The sequence below is a fragment of the Hyla sarda genome, chromosome 6 (genome assembly GCF_029499605.1).
Source record: "Hyla sarda isolate aHylSar1 chromosome 6, aHylSar1.hap1, whole genome shotgun sequence".
Taxonomy (NCBI): domain Eukaryota; kingdom Metazoa; phylum Chordata; class Amphibia; order Anura; family Hylidae; genus Hyla; species Hyla sarda.
This window is the reverse complement of record NC_079194.1, coordinates 137,326,864-137,351,169: the sequence shown is the minus strand read 5'-3', so window position 1 is coordinate 137,351,169 and position 24,306 is coordinate 137,326,864. Positions and strand designations below refer to the sequence as shown.

The 24,306-nt window shown below is 44.2% G+C and overlaps 1 protein-coding gene and 1 long non-coding RNA gene across 4 annotated transcripts in view; one reads left to right on the top strand and one right to left on the bottom strand.

The window, feature by feature from the left end:
- The window catches only part of LOC130276182 (uncharacterized), a 158,810-nt gene that overhangs the window by 51,736 nt on the left and 82,768 nt on the right, over positions 1-24,306 (bottom strand). Inside the window, exons 3-7 of one of the 2 annotated variants that reach the window (XR_008845039.1) lie at positions 20,704-20,814; positions 6,633-6,829; positions 5,799-5,942; positions 2,967-3,128; positions 2,394-2,477 (exon numbers count right to left, since the gene is read on the bottom strand). This is a non-coding gene — a long non-coding RNA (uncharacterized LOC130276182). The remainder of the gene's footprint in view (positions 1-2,393; positions 2,478-2,966; positions 3,129-5,798; positions 5,943-6,632; positions 6,830-20,703; positions 20,815-24,306) is intronic. The other variant, XR_008845038.1, reaches the window with a different exon arrangement.
- SEMA3B (semaphorin 3B) overlaps positions 1-24,306 on the top strand; it is a 60,296-nt gene that overhangs the window by 17,342 nt on the left and 18,648 nt on the right. Inside the window, exons 1-6 of one of the 2 annotated variants that reach the window (XM_056525180.1) lie at positions 3,382-5,201; positions 10,796-10,921; positions 12,622-12,776; positions 13,222-13,284; positions 20,653-20,772; positions 21,147-21,240. In XM_056525180.1, coding sequence (XP_056381155.1) covers positions 10,822-10,921; positions 12,622-12,776; positions 13,222-13,284; positions 20,653-20,772; positions 21,147-21,240 — 532 coding nt within the window. In that variant the 5' untranslated portion in view covers positions 3,382-5,201; positions 10,796-10,821. Of the gene's footprint in view, positions 1-3,381; positions 5,202-10,795; positions 10,922-12,621; positions 12,777-13,221; positions 13,285-20,652; positions 20,773-21,146; positions 21,241-24,306 lie in introns of those variants that run through there. The other variant, XM_056525181.1, reaches the window with a different exon arrangement.

Here is a 24,306-nt window from a genome sequence, read left to right as displayed (position 1 = left end):
CTTGTCTATGACAGCATTTTGAAAAAATTTACACGTGAGACTTTTTGTCTGACTTTTTGCACAGCTCTGTTCCCCAGCACCCACTCACATCTACCACCTGCCTGCAAGGTGTTAGGGCTATAACTCCCAGCATGTCCTCACTGTAAGGGCATGCTGGGAGTTGTAGTCCCGAAATAGCTAGCAGGCAGGTGGTAGATGTGGGCGGGGAGTGAAGTTGTGCAAAAGTCGCACAAAAAGTCGCAGGTGAGACTTTTCGTGCAACTTTTCTACTTTCATTTTCAGAGGCACGGTGGGAAGAGTGGGTAGGAGATTTACAGGAGGGTGACGAGCTTGTCACCAGCCCGCATATCTCCCACCCACGCAACACTACTACAACTCCCAGCATGTTCTTACTGTAAGCACATGCTGAGAATTGTAGTTGTGCAGCACGGGGGGAGTGTGTTAGATGGGCGGGCGGATGACAAGCTTGTCACCCACCTGCGCCGCATGACTACAACTCCCAGCATGTCCTTACTGTAATGGCATGCTAGCATTTTGTAGTCATGCAGTGGGTGGGTGACAATCTCCCCCAGCCCTGCTGCATGACTACAACTCCCATTATGTCCTTACTGTAAGGGAATGCTGGGAGTTGTAGTCATGCGGTGCAGGCGGGAAATGTGAGGATGGGTTACAATAAATGTACTAACCTATTTTCTTTGTTTTGTTTTTTCCTTCTCATTTCAAATCTGTGTATCCTGTGGACTACGATGATGATCAGTGTTTTTTATTTTTTATTTTGTTTAATGTTAATAAAATGGTTAACGAGGGCTTGAGAGGGAGTGTTTTTTGGAATAAGTTTTTAAACATGTTTTTTTGTATTGACTTGACAGGCTTAGTAGTGGAAGCTGTCTTCCACTAAGCCAGGGCTTAGCATTAGCACCAAAAACAGCTAGCGCTAACCCCCAATTATTACCCCGGTACCCACCACCACATGGGTGCCAGGAAAAGACGCTACCAACAGACCAGGAGCGTCAAAAATGGCGCTCCTGGGCCTAGGCAGTAACAGGCTGGAGTTATTTAGGCTAGGGAGGGCCAGTAACAATGGGCCTCGCCCACCCTGTTAATGTGAGGCTGTTGCTGCTTGGTTATTATTTGGCTACAGACTAGGCCCAGGAGCGCCATTTTTGATGCTCCAGGCCTGTTGGTACCGGCTCTTCCCAACTCCCCTGTGGCGGTGGGTACCAGGGTAATAAGAGGGGGTTAACGCTAGCTGTTTTTGGGGCTAATGCTAAGCCCCTGCTTAGTAATGGACTCCGTCTATAAGACAGCTTACACTACTAAGCCTGTAAAGTAAATAAAAAAAAACACATTTTAAAAACATTTATTCCAAAAAACACTCCCCCACAAGCCCTCGTTACAAAATGTTGTTAATATTTAACAAACAAAAAAAATGCTGGTCATCGTAGTCCACCAAATCTGAAGTAGCCCACAGGATAGAAAGATCCGAAATGAAAAGAAAAAAACACAAAAAAAAATGGGTTAGTACATTTAGGGGGAAAAAGTGGTAGCAAAATGTAATAAACACACATACATTTTTTTTTGCTTATGTGTGCTAAGAAAATGGTATTCCAAAGCTATTTTATTGGTTTTTACTTATGTAAGCCAAATTTATCAACCCCCTAGTATAATAAATATGTCACACATAAGCAAACCCAAAACAAAAAAAAATTCCTACAGAACTCGCTTACCGAAGCAAACTATGATAAATGTCCCCCAATATCTTTATTAATGACCTTATAGGGGGATTACAGAGTAGAATTTCAATATTTGAAGATGACAATAATCTGGGTAAAGTGATCACCACAGAGGAGGATAATATAATATTACGGAGGAATCTTGAGGCTTGGGCACAGACATGGCAAATTAAGTTTAATGTGGATAAATGTAGGGTTATACACTTGGGCAGTAAAAACATATCCAATTATGTGCTAAATAATAAAACATTAGGTAAAACTTCTACTGAAAAATACATAGGGGTACTGGCAGACTGTAAACGCAACTTTAGTGATCAGTGCCAGGCAGCTGCTGCCAAGGCTAACAAAGTCATGTGATGTATCAACAGAATCATAGAGGATTGTGACAGGAACATCTGTATAAATCATTAGTTAGAGCACATATGGAGTATTGTGTCCAATTTTGGGCACCTGTATATAAGAAGGACATGGCTGAACTGGAGAGGGTGCAGAGGAGGGCGACCAAGATAATTAATTGTATGGGAGGGTTACAGTACCAAGACAGGTTATAAAGCTTAGAGTAATTTAGTTTGTAATCAAATAACTCCTAAAACGTATTTTTTCCTATGTAGAAATATATGAATGGACAGTAGAGAGATCTTTCTAGTGATCTTTTCATACCTATGCCGGTAACCATGACAAGAGGGCATCCTCTACGTCTAGAGGAAAGAAGGTTTCACCATCATCACAGTTGGGGATTCTTTACTGTAAGAGAAGTGAGACTGTAGAACTATCTGCCACATTATGTTGTGATGTATGACTCAATAAACAAGTTCAAGGGAAGACTGGATGTTTTTCTAGAAAAATATAATAAATATTACAAGCTATGGATGCTAGACTTATGTGGATAGAACATTGATCCAAGGACTGATTGCCATATTGGAGTCAGAAATACATTTTTGCGCAATGGGTGAATATTAAGCATACATTGTTTTTCAATAAGTAGTTTAGATACATTTAAAAGAGCTTTCACTCATACAGTGGTAGGTGATTTATTAGAGACAATTTAACATTTTATAAACTTTTTTTATAAACTTACTCCAGCCCAACCAAACCACACATTAAAGCTTGCTTAGATCTAAGCTATTTACTGTAGCTATTTATGAAGACTGTGTACCTTTTAGATAAATTTGAGGGAACTACACTTAATATGAACAGAAAAACAGCAGGAAAATTTACTTGATTTACACTTACAATTATAAATACCCCTTAGTATTTAGCAATTTGTCCAAAGCTGCCATCATATTTGCTGCCAGTCAGTGGGCGTTGTGAGAGATGCCAGAATGAAGAGCATTCTGAGAATTTGTGGCTGGTGGCCATGTGTTTGGCACAGCTGAACAGAGGCACAAGGATAGCCTGGATTTTGGGGAGACAAAAGTGATATAATAGTTATCCATCTTATAATATTAGGATTCAGTCTGTTCCTAGGCTGTGACAATGATTTCTTGCTTTTTATGTAATTTGCAGGATTTCTGTAAATTAACTTTAATGGTCTATTCACATGTACAGTATTCTATGCAGATTTGATGCACAGAATTTTCTGCTGCAGATTTCAATGTAAACTGAACAGAGCTTGAAATCCTGCGCATCAAATCAGTGCAGAATACTGTATGTGTGAATAGACCCTTAACATATACAGCGTGTCAATGCTGTGATGTGCTGTACCTTTCCTTTTTGCAATGAGCTCCAGATTCATCAGCATGGCACACTCTTTCTTGATGAATCTGGCATAACCTAAACCATCCAAGGCAGAAACACTTTCTTGACCCAATATTGTTTACAGCTAAGGATTTGCTAAAGTTTTCTTCAGTCTGTACACAATCCTCTGTGAGCTGACAGGAAGATCTCCAGATAGACACACAGTATATCTTAATTGCAGTGATATATTGTAGCAATCTGGGACAGGATTAAGATGTGCCCACGTGTAGCTCACAGAGGGTTGTCTGGATATAAGTGCAACAAATGCTCAACTGCAAGGCCATGTCCGCACGTCTGTATTTCTGTGCGGTATTCGGCTTGGAAATTCCCCTGCAGCAGAGTCCTGTTGAATTCAACTGGATTCTGCTGCGGTGTGCACATGGTGGAATGTCCATGCCAGATGTTTCCGGTATGGAAATTCCCTTTTCCATGTACGCAGAAAGAATTAGCCTGTTCATTCTTTCTGCGGACTCTGCATGAAATGCATAGTCTTCTATGAGACAACGTATTCCTGTGCGGTACTACTGCCACCATATTATGCCGGTGCCCGCAGTCTCCAGAATGTACGCACAGATTTTCCCTGCAGACATTCCGTAGTGTGAACATAGCCTAAGGCTATAAATCAAGTACCAACAAAAGAACAAACAGGGTACCCGCATTCACAGCAGGGCTGCAGTAGCTTGACTCAGAAGCAGGGTGCTCAGAAGCGAGGCGACTGCCGGCGAAGTTTTGCGCTAGTTGCGCTTCTTCTGGCCTAAGGCTATGTTCACACATTGGAATTTCCATGCGGAATTCTGCTTGAAATGTCCGCACGGATATTCCACTGCAGCAGAGTCCCATTAAATTCAATGGGATTCTGCTGCGCTGTGCACACATCAGAATTTCCATGACAAGTTTCTGACATGGAAATTCCATTTTCCGTGTCCGCAGGGAGAAAGATCCGCAGGGAATGTATAGCCATCTATGAGACGGCACATTCCTGTGTAGTCCTAGTGCCGGCATATTATGCCGGGGTGCGGAGTTTGTGGCATGTCCGCAAAGAGATTTTCCGCATGGACATTTTGTAGTGTGAACATAGCCTAAGAAGTATACAGGTTTTAAGTCTCTGGAAGTAAATGAGAATATTTCCAGTCAATGTGAGCAAGCAGAGATCTTGAAAAGTAAAGGCTTACAGAAAGTCTATTATCTTTTAGCCTCATGTATAGAAAGCCAGAAACCAATTTAACCCACTGCAAGGTTGGGTTCACAGGTACCATTTGTGGATCCAAAACACAGAAAAAGGTGCAAATCTTTATTTTGGTGGCATTTAGGATCCATTCCTAGTTCTGGCTAAAATACTGACCAAATACTTTGGGTGAACCAACTCTATTACAGTATTAGCAGTTTATTGTCCCTTTCAGTGCTGGGTGGATTGTTAGCTGAGGTGTGAGCTCAGGTAGATGTGGAGTAGGAGGAGGGATGGGGCAGCAGACACGGGATAATTCACATTCCCCCTGCAGGATCACAATATTGCACTCTCTGGTCTGTCTCCTCATAGATGTCTCTCCTCCCTTTCTTTCTCTGGAGCTGTGAATAGTACGTAGAGTGGGAGGAGAGTGGGACACACTGAGACTAAGAAGCAAAGTGCTCACCTCTCGGACTCACAGGCAGACCCCACAGCTACACGTTCAGTGGGGCGAATGTCTTGTCATCAACACTCTGTAACTTCTCAAATTGGAGTAGCAGCAGCAGGTAATATGTTCTACATAGATATATGCTGTGAATGTCAGTTCTTTGGGACACAATGGTGATTCTTAAGGGCACAAAGCGTAGCAGCTGAGCTAGTTCTGTAGATATCCAGGAAGGAAGCTTGTCTGCAGGTGCAGAGGGGTATATAGTGCTTTTACACATAACAGGTAGTTTGGTGTGACATACAGTATGGCTATGAAGCTGCAGTCTCTTATGTGTTTAAAGTACTGTGTGTATACAATGTGACTGCTGCACTTAAAGCCATAATCCCAGAGCTTTGACCTTTGATTTAAATGCGTGCAAGGAACGACAATGAAGTTGGAGCTGTGAGTACATTGTGGCATACTCTGGTTTACTGGCTGTATGTAGACTGGATGCTCAGTATCTTTGTATATTAAAGACCTATACTACTATCGCACATACTGTATTTATGTGTGTGGGTGTTTCACTGACATTGTGTTTTCATTGTAAATTCTCTGTATTTGAGCATGTATCACACCACACTGTTCTGACACTACATAGTGAAAGCATAGATGACACTGTAGTGTCATATACAAGGCGTACACAGTTTACTTATGTTCCTTTAAGAAAATGGCATACCTTTTGCTGCCTCCGTACACTTGTGGGAGTTTGTCATATTGAGCCCATCGACATCACAGACGACACCTTGTGAATTAAACAGTCCTTTTTGTTCCTTATTCTTGCCGCAACCTGTTCTTGTTCTGTAAATACTCAGCAGGTGCACTGTGGTTGTTAAGCATCCAGACACCATTGTTGTAATATTTTCATTGTGTTAACAGTTTTCACTCCAGGATTTTATCACAAACTAGTTCCATATTTATAAATCAAATGTTGGAGCAAAATGTTGTAAATTCAGTTTGAAATTCTGAGCTGTAGAAATATTTTACATTTCTTGCTTGTCTGGTAAATTTTGTGCTATTTAGAAACATAGAAAACATTTGGCGCAGATGTGCCCTAGTGCATTGTTGTGCACAAATCCGTGATGGAAATTATTTTGCAAATGATGTCACTGATTTATGAAACAGCCAAAACCTTTTCAACCCACCGTTTCATCTAGTTACGTTGTTATATTTGCAACAGATCCCTTTGTTAACCATTGCTCTTCTATGCATGGGTAGATTTGATGGAGAAAATGTAATCCTGACAAGTTTATTAGAACAAATTTAAGATTTTAAGTTGCAATAAAATAAAAAAGAAAGATCAATAGTTACGAATAATATAAAAAGTGTTAATGTTTAGCACATTTGTTGGGATTTCAACAATATTCAAATTCTGGATAACATCCCTAGACACTCTGAAGCCTTGGTTCTGCTATGGACACTAACGTTACAGTTACTGAACAATGGTCCCTGTATCATGTGATGGGCGCTCACCTACATACTTGTTGCCCAAGGTGATAAGATAAATTATTACCTTTATGAGGAAACTGATCCCAGGAAATAGTGCATCATCCGCCTCAGTCTATAGATTCACCCCCTCCTCTGTCCTGCAATGTGCCTGACCTCTGATCTCTCAGGTGCGGTGACCTGGAGGGGCCATTTCTAGGCATAGAAGATTTCAATCCATCAAGCAGGTTTTTCAATCTGTGGAATTTTCATAATCGTCCAGCTCTGAGGAAAGAAGTTAAAAAAATTCTTGGGAAATGCTAATCTTGAAATAATGCAGATGGAGGAATTAGCAGCTAATACTGTTCTCCTGATCTCAGCACAGCACACACACAGTCTCATGTGAGGTCATGGAGTCACATACGTACTGTGTGACCGCTATTTTATACTCATAAAGACCCCCTTGTTTTATGTGACGTCAGCTACAGACAACAACAATAGCTTGTTATATCCGTAAATTACATAAATAAAAGGTTCTAAGCTATGGCAGAACCTGAATCCTTCAGTATGAGTGTCTCTATGGAATTCAGAACCAAGTCACACGGGGAATTAGATCAACCACCATGCTGTACGATAATATTCTCATAATACGTGTATGTAGTAAAGCGTGCAGCAGCTACAGTGTACACATAATATAGTTCAAAATTCCTTTAATCTGGTATCAATAGGACTCAGTAAATATTCTGTATTATCAAATGGTCACAGAAAAGTCTATATAACCTTGTAACTACTCCCTGGACCCAGTAATCGTGTTAGGTGTTAATCTGGCCCCTTCACCTGTCATTAATTACGGGTTCAGGCCACTGACTGCACTCTCTCAGTTCTGCATTAATCTTTGCAAAGATGTCTGCTCATATTTTTGTATTTCATGCAGCACTAATAAAGATGGGTTAAATAATTGCTGGATTCCCGCCAGGTAGCCATTAAACTTCACAAGGACATCAAAAGGGAATCTCTCTTTGAAACTAATATTGAGATTTCTTCAAAAGCTCAAGTTCTCCATCTGCCCCCTCCCTTTTCTTGTCTCCTGATTATCTGGAAGTAGCAGGGTAAATACTGCCCTAACTCCATATCATGTTGCTGGATCGCAAATCTATGAGGGACATTTTAACCTCACCAACTTACTCCCGTTATCCATGTCACCTTATCTGATTATCTCTTTCAGTTTTTGCCCCCCTGTCTTAGCTTTCCTCATTATATGAAAGCTTTTCTGGAATTTCTTGGTGTGTGTGTAACGTACAATAGGTTACGATGAATGAAGTTGAGTTGCTGCGGTCTCCAGCCTTTTTGTAAAGGTTGAGCACCCATGGTAGTCAGCATTTTACAAATGGACATCTTTATGTTATCTTCACCGAAAAGCCAAAAATGTATCTTGTACCGTCTATTACATCACAGGCTGGATTCACATCATGTTGTACCAGTACATTGTTGGTATACATCCCAAATCTGTCAAAAAGGTATGCTGACATACACAGTGGTGTACTGGCAATGGGCCCATTGAGGGGGGGGGGGGATTTATCAAGGTTGGTGTAGGTAAACTTTTTTTTACACTTTTAATTTGTGGTGTGGAAATGTATATGTTCATCAAACGTATTAAATGGTGCATGGCATGTGATAAATATGGTGCTGGTACCTATTTGTATACTTGATTATTAGTACATCCCTTTGTAAGCTTTCTACTCTTGTGACATTTTGTGCAACATTCTGTCCAAAGGTAGTTTTGAAACTCTAAAGCATAACCTTTACTGATGCTTGTAAAAAAAAAAACCATCAAAAACATTGCTCTCACAGTGCACTGCTCATCACCTCTGTACACTGCTAATAGCACCTGCCACCCTCTCTCTGGACGGACTTGGTCCATAAGAATGAGTCTGGCCATTATCAGTTGCCTGACCTTTTCACTGCTATCCAGGACTCTAACTTCCAGCAACATTTGGTAAAGCTATTTATCAACAGTCTGCATTTTTTATAGGAGTTTACACACTCTGACAGTGTCATTCCGTCCAGTCTCATCAGACATTTTGAGCAGGAAGATATGCATCAATACTACATAAACTATCAAAACTTCTAGTACATTCGAATTTTGTTGGACCACTGTTATGGTGGTATAATAAAGTGATATAATAAGGGTGATTTGATCATCTTTGTTCATCACGTAGATTCTTGGCATTTCTTTTTTCTTAATTCATCCTATAAAGGCCGATTATAGGGTTGCAATGCTAAACTTCTAATTTAGCATTTTATGTGGTTACCATCTTGGTTTTGAATGACGCATATACCGCATAAGGTATTTATATGGAATTTGCACAAACGGTATTTCTATTGTGAACAGTGGCTGATGGATCAACATTTTACTATGGGACTGTATTTTTTTTTTTTTTTTTATTGTTCTTTGTTACAGTGTTAATCCCTGAAGAACTACAGTATAATATTTAATTCCGGAGAAACACGTTGGATAGAATTTTTATGTCAATCTGATGTATATATAATGAATGTATAACTAATATTCTCGTTTATGTGGTATTTTACTTATCCGACGGCCCCTAGGTCACTACGATTATATCCAAAGGCAGTTTTGTAAGCCAGATAAAGCTCTGGTGTACATTTGCTTTTGAGGGGTTTGCGTCTTCTTGTGCAACATTCGCACAAATTCGTTACTAGTGCAAAATAAAAACTGAAATTGACTTTTGAAAGGTTGTTTGCAGGTTTCTGCTTTCAGCTAAAAAAAAAAAGTGCTTAGACACGCATGTAACATTTCACGCGCCAAAGGAAAAAAAAAAAACTCTAAATACAATGATAAATATTCCCTGTGGAGTTTAAATGGCTGAAAGCAGGAAACCAGTGCCTATGTGTAGTCAATCACCTGTATCTATATGTTCATTCTGCATGACTCAAAATCATAGAATACTTCTTAAGGAACATTTGGTCTAATGGAAAATGTGCTTTAAAGGGTTTACTTATTTAATGTGTTTAGACATGGAATTCTTTAACCTGCAGGCTGAATACAGCCTGCAGTGTAAAGAATGGAGGTATTCATTTTGCTTGTCATGCCTACATTCAGGGAGGGGTATGGTTGCGTATTGCCATTTTATTTCTATTATTTAAAAATACATTCCCACCTCTTCTCTGATGGATAGAAATTGTGTGAATGTGGATATGTAATGTAAACTAGAGGTCAAAGTGTACAACTCATCAGGTCGAAGTATCACAATAACCATGACATGTAAAGTATTTCAGATGGACCAAGAAAATAAGGGTGTGTTTGCATAGTGCAGGTTTGGTGCATTTTACATTTCACCTGCAAAAACCTGGCTACAAATTACCCCATTGCTACCAATTACAACATGCCATTTCATAGGGAAGCTGACAGATGGATCATTCCCACTAACCTGATTATACAAGTGGTCAGTGGGTGTTACCCCAATCCTTTCAGTTGGTCCAGAGATATAGCACAAAAATGAAACCTTAACTCCACCGCAGGAAGGTTTAAAGACTATCTGCACTATCAAGATTCATCTCCTTCCCTTAGATAAGCGAGGTAGCGTGAACGGGACCCAGGGGATGACATCAGAAGTGCAGATAGTCTTTAAACCTGCCTCCAGTGCAGATAAGAGTTAATTTGTATATTGAAAGATTGTGCTACATCTCTGGAACAACTGAACGGATTGGGGGTAAGAAATCCATTGTTTTACTTAGGCTCACCCTCACTAACCACCAGGTTAGTGGGGTCGGTCCATTTGTAAGTTTCCCTTTAAAGTCATGGTAAAACCGTATGTTTTTCTGGTTACAGTTTTGATGTATTTTTACCACATCAAAACCACACAGTGTGAATATACCCTAAGGAATCCTATTTATTAGGTGGATCCCATGAAAAATCATTGCATGTGTTTACAGGTGACTACCCCGATAAGACAGTAAGAATATAAACATGTCCTGCTGGAGAATCCTCCGCTGGAGAGCATCCAGGGATGTATTGTGATGGGGAGGACATTGGCTCTGGGCCACATGGCAGATACGATCAGCCAGTGCTAGATACTATGTGGTGTAATACAGGAGGGGGGGGGGGGGGCTTGCATGATGCAGGATGAATGAATAACCCCATAATGTATGATTAACCACAGATCTAAGATGAAATAATACTATTTTCTATATTCCAGCTCCTCTATAACCGCCCTCTTGGCTTTTTTGCAGATTGGTGAGCCACCTGTCCCTTGAAGATGAGAGTCTTCCACAGTCACATCCTGACCTGCATTTTGCTCTGTTGGGGTGTCAAAGGGAACAGCACAGTCACCCCTCGCCTGAAACTGTCTTATCACGGTAAGCACCACTACAAAGAAAATTCTTGTGAATATAAATCCTTGTGTCATCTTTTATCATGCTAAAAATTCCAGTCAGCAACTTAATTATCTCTGAGAAAGCTGGGTGTAAAAGCAATAGGGACACCATTACGGTGACCACTTGAATGGTCACACAGCTTTTCTAAACTCACAAATGGCAACTCTAACAAGATCCATCCTCTTGTTCAATATTACTTAGTACCGATGGTGAATTTGCCACTCAGGACTGGTGAAGCTGGAGCAAGTGGGAATTCCAATGCATGGATTGTCACTCAGCTTTCTCACAGAGACACAAAAATGAGAGTGCTTAACAATACAATAGAGGAGGGCAACTTCAGGATTATATTTACTTTTTACAATTCTTCTTTGCTGATTGTTGGTAATTTCAAGTGGTTTAGAATAGATGAATCACTGTAGTTGGGAACTGTAGGGGGGAATTGTCCCTCATTCGTCTTATTGAGAGCACTGGAGGAATAAAACAGCATCCTGAATGACTCTTTGATTTGCAGGCCGTGTGCACTTAACCTCTGACCTTTAAATGACACTTTCCAAAAAAAACAAAAAAAAACTAAAAGACTATTAACTGTGACTTTAGGAAAGCTGGTGCTAAAACAGGAGCCATGTTATTGAACAAAACAACACAAGACACACTGTAGGATGCCTGATTCCAAAACTACATTTTCCACAAATCACCCCAGAAGTATAGAGTAGGTTATGAAATAGTCTGCAAAGCTTAAAGGGATAATCCGGTGGAAAACTATTTTATTTTTATTTTTTTCAAATCAACTGGTGCCAGAAAGTTAAACAGATTTGTAAATTACTTCTATTAAAAAAATCTTATTCCTTCCAGTACTTACAGCTGCTGTATGCTCCAGAGGAAGTTGAGTTTATTGTCTGACCACGGTGCTCTCTGCAAACACCTCTGTCCATGTCAGGAACTGTCCGGAGCAGAAGAGGTTTGCAATGGGGATTTGCTCCTACTCTGGACAGTTCCTGACACAGACAGAGGTGTCAGCAGGGGAGCACTGTGGTCAGACAGAAAAGAACAACTCAACTTCCTTTATAGTTTACAGCAGCTGATAAGTACTGTAAGGATTAAGATTTTTGAATGGAAGTAATTTAGAAATCTGTTTAACTTTTTGGAGCCAGTTGATATGAAAAATTTTTAACAGCACAAGTGCAATTGCAGCTCTGTATGTTACCTGATATAATTGGGGATCAGTACTTAAAAGGTAAAAGCACAATGTTATTTATATATTTACTGAGAACCATTTGGAGATTTAACCTTTAAAAAAGTAAAACATACAGAGACAGCCAATACTGCCCTTATAGTTGGGTTACTGGACACAGATTTCAATGAAACTTGTCATTTTCTATCATGGGACTGAGCTGCAGGTTTTCTTTTTTTTCCTGAGCTAAGCCTGTGGGCCTAGATGGAGGAGAGGCACACACGCCCCACAATTTATCCAAGGAAGCATCCAAACATTGATTGAAAGCCCCACACAGTAGAACTGGGGCCGCAGGGAAACCAGAGGCTATGGTCAGAATACATTGTAGAACTACCCCTGTATATGGCGGTGGGATATAGACACCCATTACTATAGTCAAAAGTCTGAGCTGCAGGTTTTCACTAGCATTACTAATTTGATTTCCTCATCATCCAGTCTTTGTCTCCCCCAGATCTGTCGCTCCACGGCCTGCGCACGTACACTATCAATCGCTCTTGCTGTTTTGATGCTCTGTTACTGGATGAGGAGCGCAGCCGTCTGTTTGTGGGTGGGAAGAATTATCTCCTTTCGCTGAGTCTGGATAACATTACACAGAATGAGATTGTGGTAAGAACAGCTTAACTCATTATTATTATTGCTTTAGGTTGTGTTCAAATGCAGTTGCATTTGCATTGTAGTACTATTGTAGTAAAAACCACAATGTAAGTGCAACATGTAACAAACCCCTACTCAGATACACTAATACTGAGCACCTGAGTTGGTTTTTCAGTGTAGACACCCACCTCTATGGGAATAAGATGCTCACTACTGGACAATGCCATGCTGTGGTGAATACCTTTATAATACCTTATAGTACTTTGTATGACTGAAGCTCCCAGTACTTTTACATGACTCTCCCCATAGCATTTTATGAAAGGCATGTAACTGGTTGGATTTTCTTTATACACTCAGAAAGATAGATCAATGATAAAACATTCCACTGTGTGAATAACATCTTGATAATATAATGTTTCTATGTGCAACCCATATGCCATCTCTTTTTTTACTGCAGATTCCGTGGCACGCTCCTGTAGAGTGGAGAGAAGAGTGCAACTGGGCAGGAAAGGACATAAATGTGAGTCCACAATAAGTGTCGCCCTTTACTGCTTTCACAATAGGGTACATCCAGTTTTCTGTAAGGAAAAATGATTCATTGCATAGTGACAAGTTCTGCAATTAATCAGTTTTTCACAATTTCCAAAGATTTTGGTTGCTGTAAGTTAATGGGATAAATTATTTTTCGAAGTCCATAAGAACAATCCTGATCATAAGGTTTTCTTTTTGAAATAACCAATACACATGTGACAGGTAATTAGTAGGGTGAGTTTTGCACCTCTGGCTCTAAATGCAGGCATAGGTCTTGAAACTAGTAAGGAACTGACACAAAAAGTATATAAGAAAGTAAAAAAATGTTTTATTATACAATGAATCAGCTTTGTTTACATAAAAATAAAGACCTATCTGCTGGTGACAAAGCTATAACTAAAATCTTAGGTTGTGCAAGGTGACACTTATCACAGCATTCTCTGCCCTAAAGATCAGCCCACACCCCAGCTTCCCAGCATGCACTGTGGCCAAATCATCAGCATGTTTACTTTCTGAGCCATACATGAGTTTACTGGGGTTTATGTTTGTAGGATGTAATCAAATAAAGGTGCAGGAGATGGAAGAGAAGAGTTATTTCTGATGTGCAGGAAATGATATCATGTCCCACATAAGACATTGCAATTCCCCATTCATTTATGTATGTACTGTATGTTAATTTAGAGCCAGCAATGGTAATTGCCTCTTATAATTGCCTTGGAGTAGTCCTTGTTGTTACGCCGAGCGCTCCGGGTCCCCGCTCCTCCCCGGAGCGCTCGCTACACTTCCCTCACTGCAGCGCCCCGGTCGGTTCCACGGACCCGGGGCGCTGCGTTACCACCTCCGGCCGGGATGCGATTCGCGATGCGGGTAGCGCCCGCTCGCGATGCGCACCCCGGCTCCCGTACCTTACTCGCTCCCCGTCAGTTCTGTCCCGGCGCGCGCGGCCCCGCTCCCTAGGGCGCGCGCGCGCCGGGTCTTTGCGATTTAAAGGGCCACTGCACCGCTGATTGGTGCAGTGGTTCCAATTAGTGTTTACACCTGTGCACTTCCCTATATCACCTCACTTCCCCTTCACTCCCTTGCCGGATCTTGTTGCCCTAGTGCCAGTGAAAGCGTTCCTTGTGTGTTCCTTGCCTGTGATTCCAGACCTTCTGCCGTTGCCCCTGACTACGATCCTTGCTGCCTGCCCCGACCTTCTGCTACGTCCGACCTTGCTTCTGTCTACTCCCTTGTACCGCGCCTATCTTCAGCAGCCAGAGAGGTTGAGCCGTTGCTAGGGGATACGACCTGGTCACTACCGCCGCAGCAAGACCATCCCGCTTTGCGGCGGGCTCTGGTGAAAACCAGTAGTGACTTAGAACCGATCCTCTAGCACGGTCCACGCCAATCCCTCTCTGGCACAGAGGATCCACTACCTGCCAGCCGGCATCGTGACAGTAGATCCGGCCCTGGATCCCGCTGAAGTTCCTCTGCCAGTTGTCGCTGACCTCACCACGGTGGTCGCCCAGCAGTCACAACAGATTGCGCAACAAGGCCAACAGCTGTCTCAACTGACTGTTATGCTACAACAGTTACTACCACAGCTCCAGCAATCATCTCCTCCGCCAGCTCCTGTACCTCCTCCGCAGCGAGTGGCCGCTTCTGGAATACGACTATCCTTGCCGGATAAATTTGATGGGGACTCTAAGTTTTGCCGTGGCTTTCTTTCCCAATGTTCATTACACTTGGAGATGATGTCGGACCAGTTCCCCACTGAAAGGTCTAAGGTGGCTTTCGTAGTCAGCCTGCTGTCTGGAAAAGCCCTGGCTTGGGCCACACCGCTCTGGGACCGCAATGACCCCGTCACTGCCTCTGTACACTCCTTCTTCTCGGAAATTCGAAGTGTCTTTGAGGAACCTGCCCGAGCCTCTTCTGCTGAGACTGCCCTGTTGAACCTGGTCCAGGGTAATTCTTCCGTTGGCGAGTATGCCGTACAGTTCCGTACCCTTGCTTCAGAATTATCCTGGAATAATGAGGCACTCTGCGCGACCTTTAAAAAAGGCCTATCCAGCAACATTAAAGATGTTCTGGCCGCACGAGAAATCCCTGCTAACCTACATGAACTCATCCATCTTGCCACTCGCATTGACATGCGTTTTTCCGAACGGCGTCAGGAGCTCCGCCAGGATATGGACTCTGTTCGCACGAGGCGTTTCTTCTCCCCGGCTCCTCTCTCCTCTGGTCCCCTGCAATCTGTTCCTGTGCCTCCCGCCGTGGAGGCTATGCAGGTCGACCGGTCTCGCCTGACACCCCAAGAGAGGACACGACGCCGCATGGAGAATCTCTGCCTGTACTGTGCTAGTACCGAACACTTCCTGAAGGATTGTCCTATCCGTCCTCCCCGCCTGGAAAGACGTCCGCTGACTCCGCACAAAGGTGAGACAGTCCTTGATGTCTACTCTGCTTCTCCACGTCTTACTGTGCCTGTGCGGATGTCTGCCTCTGCCTTCTCCTTCTCTGCTGTGGCCTTCTTGGACTCTGGATCTGCAGGAAATTTCATCTTAGCCTCTCTCGTCAACAAGTTCAACATCCCGGTGACCAGTCTCGCCAGACCCCTCTACATCAATTGTGTAAACAATGAAAGATTGGACTGTACTATACGTTTCCGCACGGAGCCCCTTCTAATGTGCATCGGATCTCATCACGAGAGGATTGAACTGTTGGTCCTCCCCAATTGCACTTCTGAAATCCTTCTTGGACTTCCCTGGCTTCAACTCCATTCCCCAATCCTGGATTGGTCCACTGGGGAGATCAAGAGTTGGGGGCCCTCTTGTTCCAAGGACTGCTTAAAACCGGTTCCCAGTAAACCTTGCCGTGTCCCTGTGCTTCCTCATGTAACCGGTCTCCCTAAGGCCTATATGGACTTTGCGGACGTTTTTTGCAAAAAACAAGCTGAGACTCTACCTCCTCACAGGCCTTATGATTGTCCCATTGACCTCCTCCCGGGCACTACTCCACCCCGGGGCAGAATCTATCCTCTGTCCGTCCCAGAGACTCTTGCCATGTCTGAATACGTCCAAGAAAATTTAAAAAAGGGCTTTATCCGTAAATCCTCCTCTCCTGCCGGAGCCGGATTTTTCTTTGTGTCCAAAAAAGATGGCTCTCTACGTCCTTGCATTGACTACCGCGGTCTTAATAAAATCACGGTTAAGAACCGCTACCCCCTACCCCTCATCTCTGAACTCTTTGATCGTCTCCAAGGTGCCCATATTTTTACCAAACTGGACTTAAGAGGTGCTTATAATCTCATCCGCATCAGAGAGGGGGATGAATGGAAAACGGCATTTAACACCAGAGATGGACACTTTGAGTATCTGGTCATGCCCTTTGGTCTATGCAACGCCCCTGCCGTCTTCCAAGACTTTGTTAATGAAATTTTTCGTGATCTACTATACTCCTGTGTTGTTGTATATCTGGACGATATCCTGATTTTTTCTGCCAATCTAGAAGAACACCGCCAGCATGTCCGTATGGTTCTTCAGAGACTTCGTGATAATCAACTCTATGCCAAAATAGAGAAATGTCTGTTTGAATGCCAATCTCTTCCTTTTCTAGGATACTTGGTCTCTGGCCAGGGACTACAAATGGACCCAGATAAACTCTCTGCCGTCTTAGATTGGCCACGCCCCTCCGGACTCCGTGCCATCCAACGTTTTTTGGGGTTCGCCAATTATTACAGGCAATTTATTCCACATTTTTCTACCATTGTGGCTCCTATTGTGGCTTTAACAAAAAAAAATGCCGATCCCAAGTCCTGGCCTCCTCAAGCGGAAGACGCCTTTAAACGACTCAAGTCTGCCTTTTCTTCGGCTCCCGTGCTCTCCAGACCTGACCCATCTAAACCCTTCCTATTGGAGGTTGATGCCTCCTCAGTGGGAGCTGGAGCTGTCCTTCTACAAAAAAACTCTTCCGGGCATGCTGTTACTTGTGGTTTTTTTTCCAGGACCTTCTCTCCGGCGGAGAGGAACTACTCCATCGGGGATCGAGAGCTTCTAGCCATTAAATTAGCACTTGAGGAATGGAGGCATCTGCTGGAGGGATCAAGATTTCCAGTTATTATTTACACCGATCACAAGAACCTCTCCTACCTCCAGTCTGCCCAACGGCTGAATCCTCGTCAGGCCAGGTGGTCTCTGTTCTTTGCCCGATTTAATTTTGAAATTCACTTTCGGCCTGCTGATAAAAACATTAGGGCCGATGCTCTCTCTCGTTCCTCAGATGCCTCTGAAATTGAACTCTCTCCTCAACACATCATTCCTCCTGACTGCCTGATTTCCACTTCTCCAGCCTCCATCAGGCAAACTCCTCCAGGAAAGACCTTTGTTTCTCCACGCCAACGCCTTGGGATCCTCAAATGGGGTCACTCCTCCCATCTCGCAGGTCATGCGGGCATCAAGAAATCTGTGCAACTCATCTCTCGCTTCTATTGGTGGCCGACTCTAGAGACTGATGTGGTGGACTTTGTGCGAGCCTGCACTATCTGTGCCCGGGATAAGACTCCTCGCCAGAAGCCCGCTGGTTTTCTTCATCCTCTACCTGTCCCCGAACAACCTTGGTCTCTGATTGGTATGGATTTTATTACTGACTTACCCCCATCCCATGGCAACACTGTTATTTGGGTGGTCGTTGATCGATTCTCCAAAATGGCACATTTCATCCCTCTTCCTGGCCTTCCTTCAGCGCCTCAGTTGGCTAAACAATTTTTTGTACACATTTTTCGTCTTCACGGGTTGCCTACACAGATCGTCTCGGATAGAGGCGTCCAATTTGTGTCTAAATTCTGGAGGGCTCTCTGTAAACAACTCAAGATTAAATTAAATTTTTCTTCTGCATACCATCCTCAATCCAATGGACAAGTAGAGAGAATTAACCAGATCTTGGGTGACTATTTACGACATTTTGTTTCCTCCCGCCAGGATGACTGGGCAGATCTTCTACCTTGGGCCGAATTCTCGTATAATTTCAGAATCTCTGAATCTTCCTCCAAATCTCCGTTTTTCGTGGTGTACGGCCGTCACCCTCTTCCCCCCCTCCCTACCCCCTTGCCCTCTGGTCTGCCCGCTGTGGATGAAATTTCTCGTGATCTTTCCACCATATGGAAAGAGACCCAAAATTCTCTCTTACAGGCTTCTTCTCGCATGAAGAGATTCGCAGATAAGAAAAGAAGAGCTCCTCCCATTTTTTCCCCTGGAGACAAGGTATGGCTCTCCGCTAAATATGTCCGTTTCCGTGTCCCGAGCTATAAGTTGGGACCACGCTATCTTGGTCCTTTTAAAGTTTTGTGTCAAATTAATCCTGTCTCTTACAAACTTCTTCTTCCTCCTTCTCTTCGTATCCCTAATGCCTTTCACGTCTCTCTTCTTAAACCTCTCATCCTCAACCGTTTTTCTCCTAAATCTGTTCCTCCCACTCCTGTTTCCGGCTCCTCGGACATCTTCTCTGTCAAAGAGATTTTGGCCTCTAAAAAGGTCAGGGGAAGAACTTTTTTTTTAGTGGATTGGGAGGGTTGTGGTCCAGAAGAGAGGTCCTGGGAACCTGAGGACAATATCCTGGACAAAAGTCTGATCCTCAGGTTCTCAGGCCCCAAGAAGAGGGGGAGACCCAAGGGGGGGGGTACTGTTACGCCGAGCGCTCCGGGTCCCCGCTCCTCCCCGGAGCGCTCGCTACACTTCCCTCACTGCAGCGCCCCGGTCGGTTCCACGGACCCGGGGCGCTGCGTTACCACCTCCGGCCGGGATGCGATTCGCGATGCGGGTAGCGCCCGCTCGCGATGCGCACCCCGGCTCCCGTACCTTACTCGCTCCCCGTCAGTTCTGTCCCGGCGCGCGCGGCCCCGCTCCCTAGGGCGCGCGCGCGCCGGGTCTTTGCGATTTAAAGGGCCACTGCACCGCTGATTGGTGCAGTGGTTCCAATTAGTGTTTACACCTGTGCACTTCCCTATATCACCTCACTTCCCCTTCACTCCCTTGCCGGATCTTGTTGCCCTAGTGCCAGTGAAAGCGTTCCTTGTGTGTTCCTTGCCTGTGATTCCAGACCTTCTGCCGTTGCCCCTGACTACGATCCTTGCTGCCTGCCCCGACCTTCTGCTACGTCCGACCTTGCTTCTGTCTACTCCCTTGTACCGCGCCTATCTTCAGCAGCCAGAGAGGTTGAGCCGTTGCTAGGGGATACGACCTGGTCACTACCGCCGCAGCAAGACCATCCCGCTTTGCGGCGGGCTCTGGTGAAAACCAGTAGTGACTTAGAACCGATCCTCTAGCACGGTCCACGCCAATCCCTCTCTGGCACAGAGGATCCACTACCTGCCAGCCGGCATCGTGACACTTGTCTTGTGCTAGGCCAAAGAAATGCAGTGAGGTGTCTTAGTTATTGTGTCCTATTGCTGCATATGGAGCGGACAATTGGTGCAATGCATTAGTGTTGCTCGCGAATATTCGCAATGCGAATTTTATTCGCGAATATCGCATATTCGCGAATATAGCACTATATATTCGTAATTACCAATATTCTTTTTTTTTTTTTTTATCACAGTACACATCACAGTGATCATCCCTTTCTGCTTCCAGCTTGTGTGGTGTAATGAAGGCTCTAATACTACTGTGTGAGACTGGCGTGCGAATTTTCGCATATACGAAAATTTGCATATGCTAATTTTCGCATATGCGAAGTTTCGCTTATGCTAATTTTTGTATAGGCTAATTTTCACATATGCTAATTTTCGCACACGTGAATATTCGCATATGCGAAAATAAAGCGCGAATATTACGAATATGCGAATTTAGCGAATATATGATGAATATTCGTCTATATATTCGCGAATTCGAATATGGCCTATGCCGCTCAACACTACAATGCATTGAGCTTCTTGCATCTGGAGTTCCTGCCTAGGTTGGCTCCAGATTGCTGGACATATGTGAATGAACCTTTACTGCCTGTTGGTCACACAGGAGCAGTGTTAGGAATCAGCTGGTTTTTATATTGGAGTCACAACCCCCTGCATTCTCTGCAGAAGAATATCTGACTGTGCACAGATTTGTATTGCTAATCTGCAGGGGTGAGAACTCAGGGTCAAGTATGGAGAGAAAGTGTGATTTAGTGAATTCCAGCTTGAAGGTATGACTCCCCCTCCTCTTCTATAGCAGTAGAGTCCTCTTCCTCTGTAAGGTATGCCAGTTATCTCAGTGATGAAGGCTATGTGTGAGACATGGGGGAGGGATGCACACACTGTATATGGCACCAGCTGGGTCTCAGTGCTTGTAAATTGGCATTTTGTACAAGTTGTGACATTGCAGACTCTTTATATTTTTCTCCTTTGCAGCTGGAATGTGTGAACTATGTGAAAGTCCTGCAGCTATATAACCGCACTCACCTGTTCACCTGTGGGACGGGAGCATTTCACCCAGCCTGTGGCTTCCTATACGTGGGACAGCGCACTGATGTGAGTAGCCATGTTTGTGATGACATAGCCTGTAGATTGTGCCTGTGGTGAAGGACAAACAAATGTTATTTTTTTTTCAAAAAGTTTTATTACATTTTTCAAGGTTAGGTAATTGAACAATGGTAATACAAAGTACAAAAATCAAGCAACGTTACATGTAAAGGAGAGTACTTACAAAGATAATTCTCTGACATTAGAATTGATTTTCATATCGACTGCTCTATACAAAGAAGTTGTTAGTTATTTTTATTAAACTATGTGTTGCATCATTTTGAAGTATTAACACCACAAGGATATCAGTATAATAAACCATTATTATGACCTATGGAAGACACACCAGGACACTGGCTGATGTGTATGACATGTTTTTGCAGGACACAGTGTTTAAGCTGGACACCACAAGGCTGGAGGATGGGAAGGGGCGCTGCCCTTATGACCCAAAACATGCAGCAGCCACCGTCCTTATAGGTGAGAAATAACTATTCTACAGCTCCTCCATCTGTAAGGGCTGGACTTGTATAATGACCCCCCCCCCAATATATGTGCTGCACTTCTATACATACACAGATATACTAGTCACACAATACTGTACTGACAACCCAGTATTTTTATGCTAGCACTATCCTACAGGCCATTTGTCTTTTGATTTTTTTAATTGTTAAGGGGCCCCTGGAAAAAAAACATTTGTATTTTAGGGATCCTCTACCAATAATTTTTTTTCCTACAAACTACTGCACCGCAAAAATATTAAAATAAAAATCAATATTAGTTGTGATTAATACCCATAAATGCAAATGTAACCTTTAATTAGATTAAATTAACTCCAAACCCCTAGACCAAACCTAAATGAAATCAGGACCCTAATATAATTTTGACCAGACCCTATGCAGGATGTTAGTTGGGTGCTCATCAATTTCCTACAGGGTGATGTTGACATTAACATTACAGGAGATGAAATCAATGGCCAGACCAAGCCAAACCAGGCTTGGTTACATCACTGATCTGGTGACTCACTTTCTGCACCAGTTATCTGGGAACACTTCTGGATTCCCACTCCTACAGAACCCTGGTCTCCAAACAAGTCCCAAGGACAGGCATCTTTGCCAGTCCAGAACCACTGAATGCTGTGAAGAACCCCTGTCTGGGTCCTGTGGAGCCCTCTTGTAAGCATACTACGCTGACTACCCTAATGACCTATCACCTGTAAATGCCAACATCTCCTTTATACACATAATAATGCAATATCAGTATACTCACTCTAGACCAGGGGTCTCAAATTTGCGGCCCGCTGAATGAAATTTTGCGGCCCGGGCTCCAGGCAGGTAATTTCTTCAGGCATTTTGCCCTGCTTCGGGCAAGCAGCGCTAAATGCCAGAAGACTTTACACATGTCGGCACACACTGCTACTGTACCTATATTTCCCTGCTGCAGCCTATAACGAGCCTGCCTGGAGGGATGCCGCGATTGGTGACGTCATCGCATCCACAGCGCAGGACGCCGAGACACAGATGTGGCGTATGTGATGATGTCACCTAACACATGCATCCCCGCAAAGAAGGCTCGTTTTAGGCTGCAGCAGGGAGATGTAAGTACTGTATCTATATGGGGGCCTGTGTACCTACTGGAGAGCCTTACCTGATGGGGGTCATCTCTATCTGGGGGCCTGTCTGGGGTCATTATATGTGAGGGGCGCATGATGGGGGCATTATATGTGAGGGGTGCATGATGGGGGCATTATATGTGAGGGGCGCATGCGGCCCAGCCTCACCTAGCCTCTACCTCCAGTGACCCCCAGATAATCTGAGTTTGAGATCTCTGCTCTCGACTTTCATAACTGGACTCAGAGAGTTTTCAATGTCTGTGTGAAGGAAAAGTAGTGTAGTTGCCCATAGCAAGTAGATTGCTTTTTTAATTCTATAAACAGGCCCCGAAAAATGAAAGAAGCAATCTAATTGGTTGCTGTGGGCAACTGGTTAACCTCTTAAGGACGCAGGGCGTATGGATACGCCCTGCATTCCGAGTCCTTAAGGACGCAGGGCGTATCCATACGCCCGTGGGAATTCCGGTCCCCACCGCTAGCCGGTTGGGGACCGGAGCCGGATGCCTGCTGAAATCGTTCAGCAGGCATCCCGGCATATCGCCCAGGGGGGTCATTATGCCCCCCCATGTCGGCGATCGCCGCAGATCGCTGGACAATTCAGTCCAGAGATCTGCAGCGATTACGGGTCAATCGGGTCTTCAGTGACCCAGAATTACTGGCTGTTCGGGGCCGTCTCTGACAGCCCCGAACAGCCAGAGCCTGCAGGGGTGAGGTGGCACTGGTGCCACCTCACGATCGCCCTGATTCGTCGGCCGGATTATCGGCCGACCAATCAGGGCACCTGCTGCGGGTGTCACTCCCGCACCCGCTCCGCCCCTCTTCCGGAGGACGTGAGCGGGTGCGGGAAGACGACCCCGGGTGCTGGGGACCCCGATCCCCGGCGTCCATGTTGGGATCGGGGCCCCAGGAGCGACGGCGGCGGCGAGGGACTTTCCTGCGATGAAGCAGCAGCAGGAGGTGAGTTACAGCCTCCTGCTGTTGCTTAGCAACAGCTCCCAGCATGCAAAAAGGGCATGCTGGGAGCTGTAGTTATGCAACAGAAGGAGGCAGACCACCACAACTCCCAGCATTCCCTTATGGGAATGCTGGGACTTATGGTTTTGCAACAGCTGGAGGCACATTTTTTCTATGGAAAAGTGTACCTTCAGCTGTTGTATAACTACAACTCCCAGCTTGCACAAACAGCTAAAGTGCATGCTGGGAGTTGTAGTGGTGCATCTGCTGGTTGCATAACTACAACTCCCAGCATGCCCGTTGGCTGTCGGTGACTGCTGAGAGTTGTAGTTTTGCAACAGCTGAAGGCACACTGGTTGTGAAACTTAGAGTTTTTTTTTTTTTTTACCTAACTCAGTGTTTCACGACCGGTGTGCCTCCAGCTGTTGCAAACTACAACTCCCAGCAGTCACCTTACACCATGCACCGTACATGCTGGGAGTTGTAGTTTTGCAACAGCTGGAGGCACACTGGTTTTGAAACACTGAGTAAGGTCACAAACTCCGTGATACATAACCAGTGTGCCTACAGCTGTTGCAAAACTAAAACTCTCAGCATGTACAGTCTGTCAGCGCATGCTGGGAGTTGTAGTTTTGCAACAGCTGGATGTCCCCCCCAATGTGAATGTACAGGGTACACTCACATGGGCGGAGGTTTACAGTAAGTATCTGGCTGCAAGTTTGAGCTGCAGCAAATTTTCTGCAACAGCTCAAACTGCCAGCGAGAAACTACTGTGAACCCCCCGCCCATGTGACTGTACCCTAAAAACACTACACTACACTACACTAACACAAAAAATAAAATAAAAAGTAAAAAACACTACATATACACATACCCTTCACAGCCCCACTCCCCTGCCCAATAAAAATGAAAAACGTCTGGTACGCCACGGTTTCCAAAACGGAGCCTCCAGCTGTTGCAAAACAACAACTCCCAGTATT